Source organism: Nyctereutes procyonoides, unplaced genomic scaffold, assembly GCF_905146905.1.
Source record: "Nyctereutes procyonoides isolate TBG_1078 unplaced genomic scaffold, NYPRO_anot_genome, whole genome shotgun sequence".
Lineage (NCBI taxonomy): Eukaryota > Metazoa > Chordata > Mammalia > Carnivora > Canidae > Nyctereutes > Nyctereutes procyonoides.
Window position 1 is genome coordinate 58070335 of NW_026575047.1, and position 12183 is coordinate 58082517.

The 12183-nt window shown below is 38.4% G+C and overlaps 1 protein-coding gene across 2 annotated transcripts in view; it reads right to left on the minus strand.

Annotated features, from left to right (window-relative positions):
- GABRB3 (gamma-aminobutyric acid type A receptor subunit beta3) overlaps positions 1-12183 on the minus strand; it is a 234825-nt gene that overhangs the window by 31699 nt on the left and 190943 nt on the right. For both annotated transcript variants that reach the window (XM_055326733.1, XM_055326732.1), the window contains exons 5-6: positions 10034-10116; positions 7139-7276 (exon numbers count right to left, since the gene is read on the minus strand). In XM_055326733.1, the coding sequence (XP_055182708.1) occupies positions 7139-7276; positions 10034-10116 (221 nt within the window). The remainder of the gene's footprint in view (positions 1-7138; positions 7277-10033; positions 10117-12183) is intronic.

Here is a 12183-nt window from a genome sequence, read left to right on the forward strand (position 1 = left end):
ATAAATTAAAAAAAATAAATTATCAGAAGTAACAAATACTTTAGCAAGGTTGTTCAATAAGAAATCTTTGTTTTCCTACACATTAGCAACAAACAAGAAACAATGTTAGAAATTTTTGCCATCTGTAATCACATTAGAAAATATCAAACATCGGGATCCCTGGGTGGCGCAGCGGTTTAGCGCCTGCCTTTGGCCCAGGGCGCGATCCTGGAGACCCGGGATCGAATCCCACGTCGGGCTCCCGGTGCATAGAGCCTGCTTCTCCCTCTGCCTGTGTCTCTGCCTCTCTCTCTCTCTCTCTCTCTCTCTCTCTCTCTCTCTCTCTCTGTGACTATCATAAAGAAATAAAAATTAAAAAAAAAAAAACCTGGGTTTAAAAAAAAAAAAAAATCAAACATCTAGAAAAGTGAAACAAAAGGGTGCAAGATTTCTATACAGAAAACCCTAAAATGTTATCACTACAAATTAAAGAAGATCTAAATAAATGGAGATAAAATATATATACAGATTGGAAAAATTATAACAATGTGCCTTTTCACCAAATTCATTAATGCATTGCTAACAAAACATTGCTAACAAAAAGCCAGACCATTTTCAAGGTGAAAATTAATGATCTGATGATAAAAGTTACAAGGAAATGTAAAGGGTGCAAAATAATCAAGTCAATAGTAAATAAAGAGTAAATAGTAAAGTTGATAGTAAATAGTAGATAAAGTATCTGCTCTACTTAAATCTTCAGTAACTAACACTGTGAGATAAGGGGTACAAAGATGGATAAATAAACCCATGGTACAAAAGCAGATCTATGTACATACAAACAATTTATGACAAATATGTTGCTGAAAAGCAATGGTGGTATGGAAAATAATAAAACCTGATCCATACTCCACATCACTCACAAAAATCAACCGCAGGTAGACTGTAGGTCTCCATGTAAAAAAGTACATTTTTGCAACATACTGTATAACCTATAACAAACTTGCATCTAAAATGTAAAAATAACTCAAATAAATTAATGAGAAATAATTCACAATAGAGACTTGTACAAGTGATTTACAAAGAAGATCACCAAATAACCAATAAGGAAAGGTGCTCAATCTCAATATTACTCAGAAAAATGTAAGTTAAAACCACAAAATATCACCTAACACCCAGCAAGTGACTTCCATGTGAAATGCTAGCAAGGTTGTGGGGCAGAAGAAACACTAATGTATTACTGGTATGGCAAATTGGTAAAACCAGTTTGGAAAACAGTATGGCATAATCATTAAGCTTGAACATTCACAATTACAGTTCCAAGTATACACTCAACATTTGTGCATATAATTTACAAAAAAAAAAAAAAGGAAAAAAAAAAGCCAAGTGAAAGAATGCTCCTTGTAGCATTAGTCTTAAATAATCACCTGCAGTAGAGTGGATAAACAAAATGTTGTAATATAACAACAAAAATAAATGAATACAGTGACATGGATGGATTTCATAAACACAATGTTCAGTTAAAGAAGACAGTCAAAAATTAATTCACTATTATGCCATTAAATAAGGTTCAAAAACAATATTAACTATATTGTAACAAGACAGTGGTTTCCTTTGAGAAGGAGAAGGTGAAGCAATTAGAAGTCATAGTGAGGATTTTGGGGTTCTGATAACATTCTATTTTTTTAACTAATTGCAGTTATATGATTGTTCACTTTCTGGTAATTCACTTACCTCTACATTCATGCTTTTTCTAAAAAATATTTTATATATTTATTTACTCATGAGAGACACAGAATGAGAGAGAGAGAGGCAGAGATAGGCAGAGGGAGAAGCAGGCTCCATGCAGGGAGCCCAACGCGGGACTCGATCCCAGGTCTCCAGGATCACGCCCTGGACTGAAGGCAGGCGCTAAACCACTGAGGCACCCAGGGCCCCCCGCGTTTATGCTTTTTTAAAAAGATTTTATTTTTCCATGAGAGACAGAGAGAGAGGCAGAAACACAGGCAGAGAGAGAAGCAGGCTCCCTGTGGGGAGCTCGATGTGGTACTCTATCCTGGGACCCCAGGATCACACCCTGGGCCAAAGGCAGAGGCTCAACCTCTGAGTTACCCAGGCATCCCTACATTTATGTTTTAAGTGTTTTTCTATGTGTGCTCATACAGAAAAGTTATAAAAGTTATCATTAAAGTAAAAAAGAAAAAATGATCTATGCCTTTGTATAGAAAAAATAAAGCATGAGAAAAACTCTAACATTTCCTAGGAATGTCTTGCGTAGTTGAAGTCTTTCAGAAGTCCTTAAAACTGGAGTTTGACAATTTACTTAAAATTCTCACATATTTTTTTAATGAATTGGGATCTGTTTTCATTAAGGACATTCAGCCATATATTTCTGGCACATCCCAAATACTTCAGTAAACACATGTATATTTATTGTGTTTAAACAGAAATTGGATAAAAGAATGAAAATCTTTTCTTTATTGAAATTCCTGTTTGAATCACTGATTTAATTTCAGTAATTAGAATGTGATGATATAACATTTGCTTTGTTGAATATTTTTGAGAGAATTTTTCAAAGCCTAACTTTTAAATGTTAAGGATTATCAATTGAGAGCAGGCTTCAAAGTTAAGTTCAGTAAAAATTTCTTACATTACTCCTAAAGGCTTATGTGGAAGGCCAATATCTTTTCAGATTTCAATCAAAAGAATTTCAAAGACTAATCTAGTTTTGTACTTACTTTAAAAATACATTTTCAATATTTCCTGCAATTTTATCATAGATCCCTAATGGGTTCTTATAGAAGTAGATGACACATTAAATAGAAATACATTGACTATAGTAAATACATTTTTATTTTAATGGTTAAGACAGAAAGAAAATGCCATGTCATCTCATATGTAGGTAACAAGCTGCAGGAGGGTGAGGATCCCCCTTTGCATTGTTTCTCTTTGTCCTTCTCTATCCTTTTTATTCCAGCCTCCTTTTTCTTAGAAAGCCTATTCATACATGTTTTCAGGTTTGGCATCATCCTATAGACTGCAGGTGCCAAAGAATAATCTGAGTACTCACTTTATAAACTTGATCAATAAAAAGTATGAGACCTTGCAATTTGTGACACTTTGGATGGACCTAAAGGGTATAGTGCCAAGTGAAATAAGTCAAACGGAGAAAGACAAGTACCATATGATTCACGTATATGTAAAGTCTAACAACAAAACAAATGTAAAAACAATACAGAAACAGACACATAAGTACAGAGAACAAACTAATGGTTGCCAGAGGTCGAGGGTGTAGGGGATGCATAAAATAGCTGAAGGAAAGTAGGAGGTACAAACTTCCAGTTATAGAATGAATAAGTCACAGTGATGAAAGGTACAGCATCGGGAGTATAGTCAATGCTATTATAGTAGCGTTGTACTGTGACAGATGGTAGCTACACTTGTGGCAAGCATAGCATAATGTATAGAGAGCTGTCAAATCATTATGTTGTACATCTGAAACTAATGTAACAATGTGTGAATTATACTTTAATAAAAAATTTAAATATAATTCTGGATCAAGAAGATTTGTCATAGATCCAGGACCTTCCAAGAAATCCAGTAGATTGAAATAGTGAATGACATAATAATGAGCCTAATGAGAATAATTTATTTACTTTTTCTCTTTGATTTTCAAGAAGAATCTATATTTGGAGTTTGGGCATTTTGTGAAAATCTTGAGCACCTGGTTAAGAGTCAATAAATTAATTCAGAAGATCGTTATTGCATGCCTTACATATATGAAAATGAGGGTAATATTTGACAGAAATTAATAATGTTTGACAGTTGATAAAGGAATGGTACAATGTGTAATTCAAAGTTTTCCAAAGGAAAGTGATAAGTGATAGACCCTTTTAAGGAAAGCCAAGTGGACAGGTTTGAACCGTCCATTGAAAACGTCCTGGATTTGGAGAGGAAAAACAGGAAGAAAATATGTCAAATGTGGGCTGTATCAGAAGCAAAAGTCTTTGGGCATAATGCGGTAGTATATGCATGGAGGAGAGAGAAAGAGTTAGATATGACAACTATGATGACATCTTCGTGCTGGGGACATTGTGAGCTAAACTGAGGAGGACAGGTTGATGCTACATGTGTATTCAAGGTGAAGGAGCCTGAATCCCATGCTGCAGACAAAGGCCACATCAAAGTGATGGGATTGAGTAATGGTTTCATGAAAATGGTATTACTTATCTAGCAGCAAAGTGCAGGTGAACAGGAAGGCAGAGGCACATTTCCTGCCACCAAAGATTTCTGGGTGTTGAATGAAATGATTTTGGGGCTTTGGATTAGGAATTTGGAGGCTGCCTCCGATCCCAATATCAGTTTTTAAAAACCTGCATAAAACAGTGGTCATCAAGAACACATGGCCCATTAGCAGACATATTAAGGAGAGAGTGGCATAGACTCTAAAGACGGATACTGTGGACATTATTTGTCATTCCAGCTATGTACTCAACTCACATAGCTGTTTTGTAAAACTCTTTATAATATAAATACATAAAAGTGTAGAAAATGATCATTTAAGATAAAGCATAAAAAGACCAGTTTTTAAAATCCTTGCCATCTTTACAGCCCCCAAATGGGCAGGATAAGGGCAAGGAGGATGAAGCACAAAATCTCACTTGCATGATACTGAGAATGAACATCTCCTGAAATTTTGCACTCTATCTGCTTTGCTTGCTTCCTGAGTCCAGGCTCGCCTCCACACATTGTCCCGAAGACCTGTGTGCCTGCCCCATGTTTACCTCCGGGCCAAAGTAGAGGTGGAGAAAATCACATTGAATCCTCATCACAGACTCTGTCTGCTCCAAATACACCTCCACGGCATTTGTTCTTATTTAACCCCCTTTTTGAGAATTCTATCAGGCTACAGAATTCTTCAATCCAGTTGATTGATCAAAGTCTCATTAATTCAGAACACTTGTGGCAAGGAAAAGAAATCCGTGCCATATTTAATTTTAAAATAAATTTTAAACCACATGGCTTATGCCACTTTTCATGAATAGGCCAATTAGAATAATTATAAACTGCAAGTTCTTTTTTAAAAAGTTATTCTTGAAGTACAGTTGACATACAATATAAACCTCTTTGAAGGTTTGAGAGGTTTGTAACTGCTATGGAATCCCTGGCTCATATCTTGCAAATGCCAGAACTTAGTAAGTGCTAGGAAGAAGACATACTACATTCTGATGTGCTGATGGCTCTATGCATAGTTTAACTATTATTCCCCATTCTGTAGTATCTATTTTTCCAGATATGTGTGGGATATTTCCTACCATGTAAATACTTCAAAGAAAGGCAAAGACTGCACTTCGAAAAAAAAATTGTTCCTGCTAAGGATTCAGGAAGGCCATCCTAAGTGGTTGCATTTTCCCGTGGAAGAACTGCACCCTCCACACCACCTCATCCAGCTTTCTGATGAGGTTGCATAAAAATGCAATAAGAGATCCTCATGGCAACACACTAATGGCCACAACAGTGATTTTTCAAGACCAAGGCAGACATGGGCATTTAATTCCATCAAAGGAATACTCCCCCTATACTCTGAACAGGCCTTCTGCTCATACCACCTGGAGCATGCAAGTTTGAATCCCAGTTCTAGAAGCAGTAAATCATTTTATCTAATGCATTACATGGCAAATTTCTTGGTTGTAGAAAGCATTCCTTAATTGTAACCTCATATATTTGCTGGATTTTACTGCCCATCCAGGTGAGTACCTTTGGAGACTACAGGGATAGTTGTAGCACCTCTTGCAACAAAGAATAAAGTGGCACTGCATAAAAATGGCCTTGATTGAAGTCTTAAATATTCAGACTTTTGTCTATACTTGGCATGTCCCTTTGGTTCTTAAAGGCTGGGGTGGAGAAGAGGGAAGCTGGCTCTTGACTCATTGTTCATTTATTCAGAGACAATTGCTGTATGCCTAGGTCATGTCAGGCATTATACAACATGGGGATAAAGCTAAACTGTGACTAGGGCAGGACCCTCTTAATGGAGATGTATCCTTGAGGAGAGAGGCACAGCAGAGCTAGACGAAGGTAAGTGCAGCATAATTGGAATGCACCATAGCCACTTAACTGAGCCTGGGGAGGCAGTGTGCAGGTGTGCAGGACACCAGGGTCAAAAAGCCTTCCCAGATGAAGTAGCATCTAGATTAAGCAAAGGAATGAGTTGGAGGTGACCAAGTGAAAGGGAAATAGGTGATTGTGGGTCACAGGCATTCTAGTCAGAGGCAACAGGAAGAGAAAGCAGGCCTTCCTTGGGCTTCATGAATGCTTCATAAGACTAAAGCTAACTGCCAACTACTTGTTATTGTTCAACCAATACTGATAGGAGAAAGCTGAGGTGGGAGGTTCCAGCTCTGCCTATATTTAGCATTTCAACTCTGAGTTTGTAGTCTTTATAATACTTTACAATTTACAAAGCACTTTTATTTATGATCTCAATTACAATATATGGCACTCAACAGGAATGCAAAGGTAACAAGAAAGCACTGCACAAATTAAAATACATATAGTTGCAATTTAATAAAACCTCAGCAAGGACAGACAGGAGAGCAGAACATACCTTCACAGTCTTTAGACAATTGAAACAAAGGTGACAATGAAACCTAGGTCAGGGCAACTTTAACCAGATAGTATCAAGAGATGATCATGTTTCAAGAGGCATCCCTAACTGAGGGTGGGCCAACTTCTTGGACCACCAGGGTAACTGCTACCCTAGAAGTGGAGAGGAAGTCTCTCATTTCTGGGAGGAGAACAACACCACTTCCTCAGATCTTCTTCCTTCCTCCCTACTGTACTACCTTCCTGTTTACTTCGAAGGTCATCAATGGCCTCCAAACTGTCCAGAGATGAGACTGTCTAAACATGCGTTGGTTAAATTTACCCTTAGTTTTTTAACTTCTCAATAATCAGCCCTTGAGTACATCTCCTTGTCAGGTGATCTTTCCTTCTCATCAAAGCTTATCAATCCCTTTAGATACAGAGAAAAGGAATACCTAACATGATCAATTATTGATGGTGGTATATCTTTGGGTGACCCAATGCTATAAGTCAGTTTGACAGTTTCATTAGGAAACCATCACTGCCTACTCAGCCAGTGAGTGGACACCGGACTCACCTGTGGCAAAGACGACATTCCTTGAGACTAGACGATGCTCCACAATAGAGAACTGTGGGAGCTCAATCCTCTCCACTCCAGTGACAGCCTTATCGCCACCACGCCAGTAAAATTCAATGTCATCTGTAGTATAGCCATCTGCCAGGAGAGAAAGCAGGGACATGGCAGAAGTAAAGAATCATCATTTTATTTATGCAAGGCTAAAGAAACTATAACTAATAAAACTAATAAGATGAAATAACAGCTTGCTCACATTTGAAGTTTAGATTTGTTACATGTGCTCACCTATGAGAAAAAAAAGTCATCAAAGAACTAACTTTTGAATATTTTTGGTACCTATTCTGAAAAGAACTTGGGAGGCTGAATGCTCTGACCAGAATTTTGTTTGCAAATCCTAATTGTAGAGTTGGACTGGGCATTGCATAGAAATAAATTTAAAATATATATATTAACTGAAGAAGACAGTTCTAAGAAAAAAGTGAAAACTCAAGTATAAAGAATTCTGGAAAGGCAACTCCTCTGAAAAGCTATGGAAAAGTTAAAACACTGAGAGTGAATTTAACCAATCAATGTTTGATAATATCAGAAACTCTCAAGGAGGGACGCCTGAGTGGCTCAGTGGTTGAGCATCTGCCTTTGGCTCAGGTCGTGATCCTAGGATCCTGGGATCAAGTCCCACATCGGGCCCCCTGCAAGGAGCCTGCTTCTCCCTCTGCCTGTGTCTCTGCCTCTCTGTCTCTCATCAATAAGTAAATAAAATCTTAAAAAAAAAAAGAAACTACGGGCAAAATAGTGTCCTTGGCATTGTTGGATGGCTTCATCAGGTATTCCTGGCTATGAGGTTTGCCATCTATAGACATGCCTTTTGTTGGGATACTCTTGGCCCTTAGAAAGAGGAGGGTTTATTTGCTGGATTATAGCTCCAAGTCCAGCTCTTAGCACGGTGTTCATATTCACTTGGTAATCAATCAATCAATGCTTCTTCAGAATGAGGAAACAGGACAATAAAGGTTGACATTTCTTGTAGCACCGAAGAGTCTTCTAAGGGATTCGATCAACTTTATCAGTAAGGTTGATTAAACTCACACCTAGAGAAAAATACCCTATCAGTATAATGGACATTTTGATTTGAATGCACAATACAGCATAAGGCAGACACTCCATATTTGACAAATAGACCAAAGCTATGGGGATGATTGCTCTCTGTGGCAAATGTCATCTCCTTTGTTCCATCTGCTACACTATCTCCCTGGATCATGGTGGTTAGTTTCTGTCTCCTACCTTCCCTCTGACTTCCTGACATTCCATTCTCATCTGGCAGCCATGGCAATTATCCTAAATGCATTTATTTTATCAAGCCACTTATCTGCTTAAATCCCTCAAATGTTTCCAAACACATTAGTGAAACAAGTTCAAACTTCTGACGAGGATGCCAAGAATTTACAGGATTCTATGTACATCCACTCCCTCTCCCTTGCTCACCCAGCCCAGCACCACTGGTCTTCTGGCTGTGGCTCAAACCAGCATACTGTGCCGAGGGCTTGTGTGCCTCCCCCTTGTGTAGGCACACTTTCTCACTTTTCCATCTTGACTTAAATAAGACCTTTTGCATATGTGTGTAGTCAGATCACCAGAAAACCCCTTTTTCCACTCAAATGCTTTAACTACAGATTCTCTGAAGACAAGTGGCCTCACACTTTCTGAGGAAATCTCTTTGATAATAGACCTTTTTACCTATCATCCCCTTCAGTTCAAACATCACAGTAACAGAATCTGTACTCTCTGAGACTACTCAATATGTGTCCAGACATTTGGAGTAGAAGTTGCTTCCTTACTTAGGTCACAAATCTGCCTTCCTGAAACTTTCTATCACCTCACTGGGATTTGTACCTTCTGGCTACACAGACTCCACTTAATTTCTAAGACAGTGTTTCAACTATTAGGAAATCATCATCCTTCCTCTGAGCTTTCTATCCCATATGCTAAACCTCTACAGATGATTCCATTATGCATCACTTGACATGATCTCGTGTCCCTTACTTTCTGAAAACACAGCTTTCAGAAAACTTAACAGTGATGTAGTGTGGAAGTAAGGGGGCACAGTAAGGCCAGCTCTATATGGGATGAAAACTCTGGCCTACACTGAGCACAGCTTCCCAGTATGTTTACAATTTATACTCACTTATCACCACAAATGCATCAAGTAGCACTGTAGTCATTTACCATTCCCTTCAAAGAAATCCATATAAAATACAGACAAGACTAAATCCAATTGAGACATTATAAACCAATCTATGAGAAACCAGGGTAAGTGACAACAGCAACAGCAACACCTGGATATGCCAGGAGATGTAGTTCAGGTAGCAGGCAGGACCCTGGTTTTTTAGATAATAAAGATGCAGCTCTTATCCCTCACTCAGAAGTATGCAACACTGAATTATCAATAAGGCATCTGAATACTCTTCAAATTGAGAAAGTTGCCAAAATGCAGGAATAGCCTGCTTATAAAGCTGAGTTCCTGATGGGAAATTAGTTTTACTCCAGTTGCCCAGGTTCCCAGGAATACAGCTATTCATGTGTGATGAAGCCTATTGTGAGAAAATTGCATCTCAGTGTTTGTTCTCTTCTCACTGAATGGATCAAGGTGAGGAGCGTTTGCTTTCTTATATTTCAGCACAACAAGCAGACTCTCTTAATCAGATTAGAGTGGGGAACTGAGTCTCTCTCTGTCTCTGTCTCTCTCATGACAACATAATTTGCAAAGCAGAGGATTAAACCTCCCATCTTTAAGACAGTTAAAAACTATGGCAAGAAAATTATAAATGCCTTGGAAAAGAGGCCAAATAATGACAAGGCCTAAAATACAGTGAATGAAAAAGAAGTACAGATACACACAGCTTTCAATTTCCAGTGTGCAGTTCTGCTCGTCCAAGGGGTATCTTCTCAAGTCCATCATGCATGCTGCAGTTGTGGTGATTCTGAAATACATAGATGAGGGCAGATATTAAAGATGGGATAAGAAATGTAGCAGGAAAACAGCTTCCAGCTAAACAATGAGTAGCCCCCATCTAGGGCCCTTTTTCCCCCAAAGTACACCTGATTAAACATATTTCATAACATATACTTAAATAAGTTTTCAGTATCTTATAGGCCAGATTGATCAAGAAAAGCAACACAAAACCTCTAAGTCTGACAGAATTATTCATGGAGCCTTGTAGACTGTGGGAAACCAAGGACAGAGACAGGGGTTTCTAAGGAAAATTTTGTCTTCAATTTTTGTTCTGCCTCCTTGTTTAAGTGATTCTTTAACCTTTATAGCACCAGGGAAACTTATGTGTGGCAACAACACTGATTAAATCAAGATTGGATTCTTTGATTTTCATGTGAAGTGTCTAAGTAGCTACAGATTCACAGGCTGTACTTTTTTTTTTAAGATTTTATTTATTTATTCATGGAGAGAGAGAGAGAGAGAGAGAGAGAGAGAGAGAGAGAGAGAGAGAGAGAGGGAGAAGCAGGCTCCATGCAGGGAGCCTGACGTGGGACTTGATCCCGGATCTCCAGGATCAGGCCCTGGACTGAAGGCAGCGCTAAACCTCTGAGCCACCCGGGCTGCCCCACAGGCTGTACTTTGAATCTTTCAGCCAAGCTTCTGCTTGATCCTATTCTATTATAGTTGTCTGCTGAGCTGTACCCTAATGCTCCTGAGCTTCTCACCATGCAATCATCCATCTTTTCAAAGGGAGTAATTTGGCTTCTCTATTATCGATTATGAATCAAAATTCAGTGGGTTGGCTTTACCTGGTGTCAGCTGCAACCATGGAAAAAAATTATATCATGGCCCAAGGAGAGTTAGGCCTCCACCATGCAATGGTTAAATCAACTGTACATTAAGAAACAACACTTCTAAAAATGTCAAGTCTATTTCCTACTCTGTCTATAGTCTCATTTGAGGGAAATCAACCTACACAAAGCCTGTGTTGAAATGCTATTAAGCTACTATGTTTTATACCCTTTTTCTCTTGAATGCCTTCCCTTTTTCAACTCAATTATAGATAACTGGATTGGGATGGGGCCCTGATTCAAGGACAGTCAACCATTAGTTGATCAAGAATCTACGATGTGGCCTGACTTAAAGGTAGAATGGAGGTAAAAGGATTCTCTTCCATGGAAGTGAATTAAAGACAAGGTAAGAATGGAACTGACCTTGTAAGTTCATAAATTAGAGGCTTGCAATGTCATTTTCCAATTGAGAGTGAGTCATAAGAAAGTGTAGCAGAGATAGAGAAAATTCCAATTGGATGACTGAGAAGACAATGGTCACTATGGCCAGGTCACAGAATGTGGCCTTGCAAGGTATGTACTACCTATCTCAGGGAACAGCATTTTTATGGCTTACATGGAAGCATGTAATTGGTAGCCCTGGCTATACTCATTTAGTGGTGGATAAGAATGAAGAAGTAAAAATGTCTCCTTCTAAGATCCTTAGAGTTACCCTCTGAATTCCCAACCACCTTCCATATTCTACCTTTCTTGAGGGCTAATATTCAGCTTTCTTCAGATAGCCTTCCACATAAATATTCACAACAAACCTTCTACTACTTTGAGCAACGTTAGCAAGTTCTGTTCCTATCAGCAGATCTTAACCAAACCACTAGTAAAACACCAGGCATGTGCCAGTTCTGTTGGGAATCTCTCATTTAACCTAAACACAGTAGTAGAGCATGTCCTTCTATTAGCAACTGGATAAGTGGCAAGTTGAGAAAAGTTTTATTTTTCAATGGCTAAGAAGAGCAGTGAGGGAAAATGTCAACATACTTGGCAATCATGGGTAAATACTAAATTATTCTCTACAAATGGTATGCAAGTGTCATACAGACATATGCTATAGGACCCATACCCATGGTGAAAGTGTATTTTCCAAATGTCCTAACACTTTCAAGTATCACTCCAAGGAGTGGATTACATTCTATAATCCAAAGTCAACACCTAGCTCTTTGGTATATTATTCTACAGCATCCAGTTTTCTAGCCAACTGTAGAATAAAC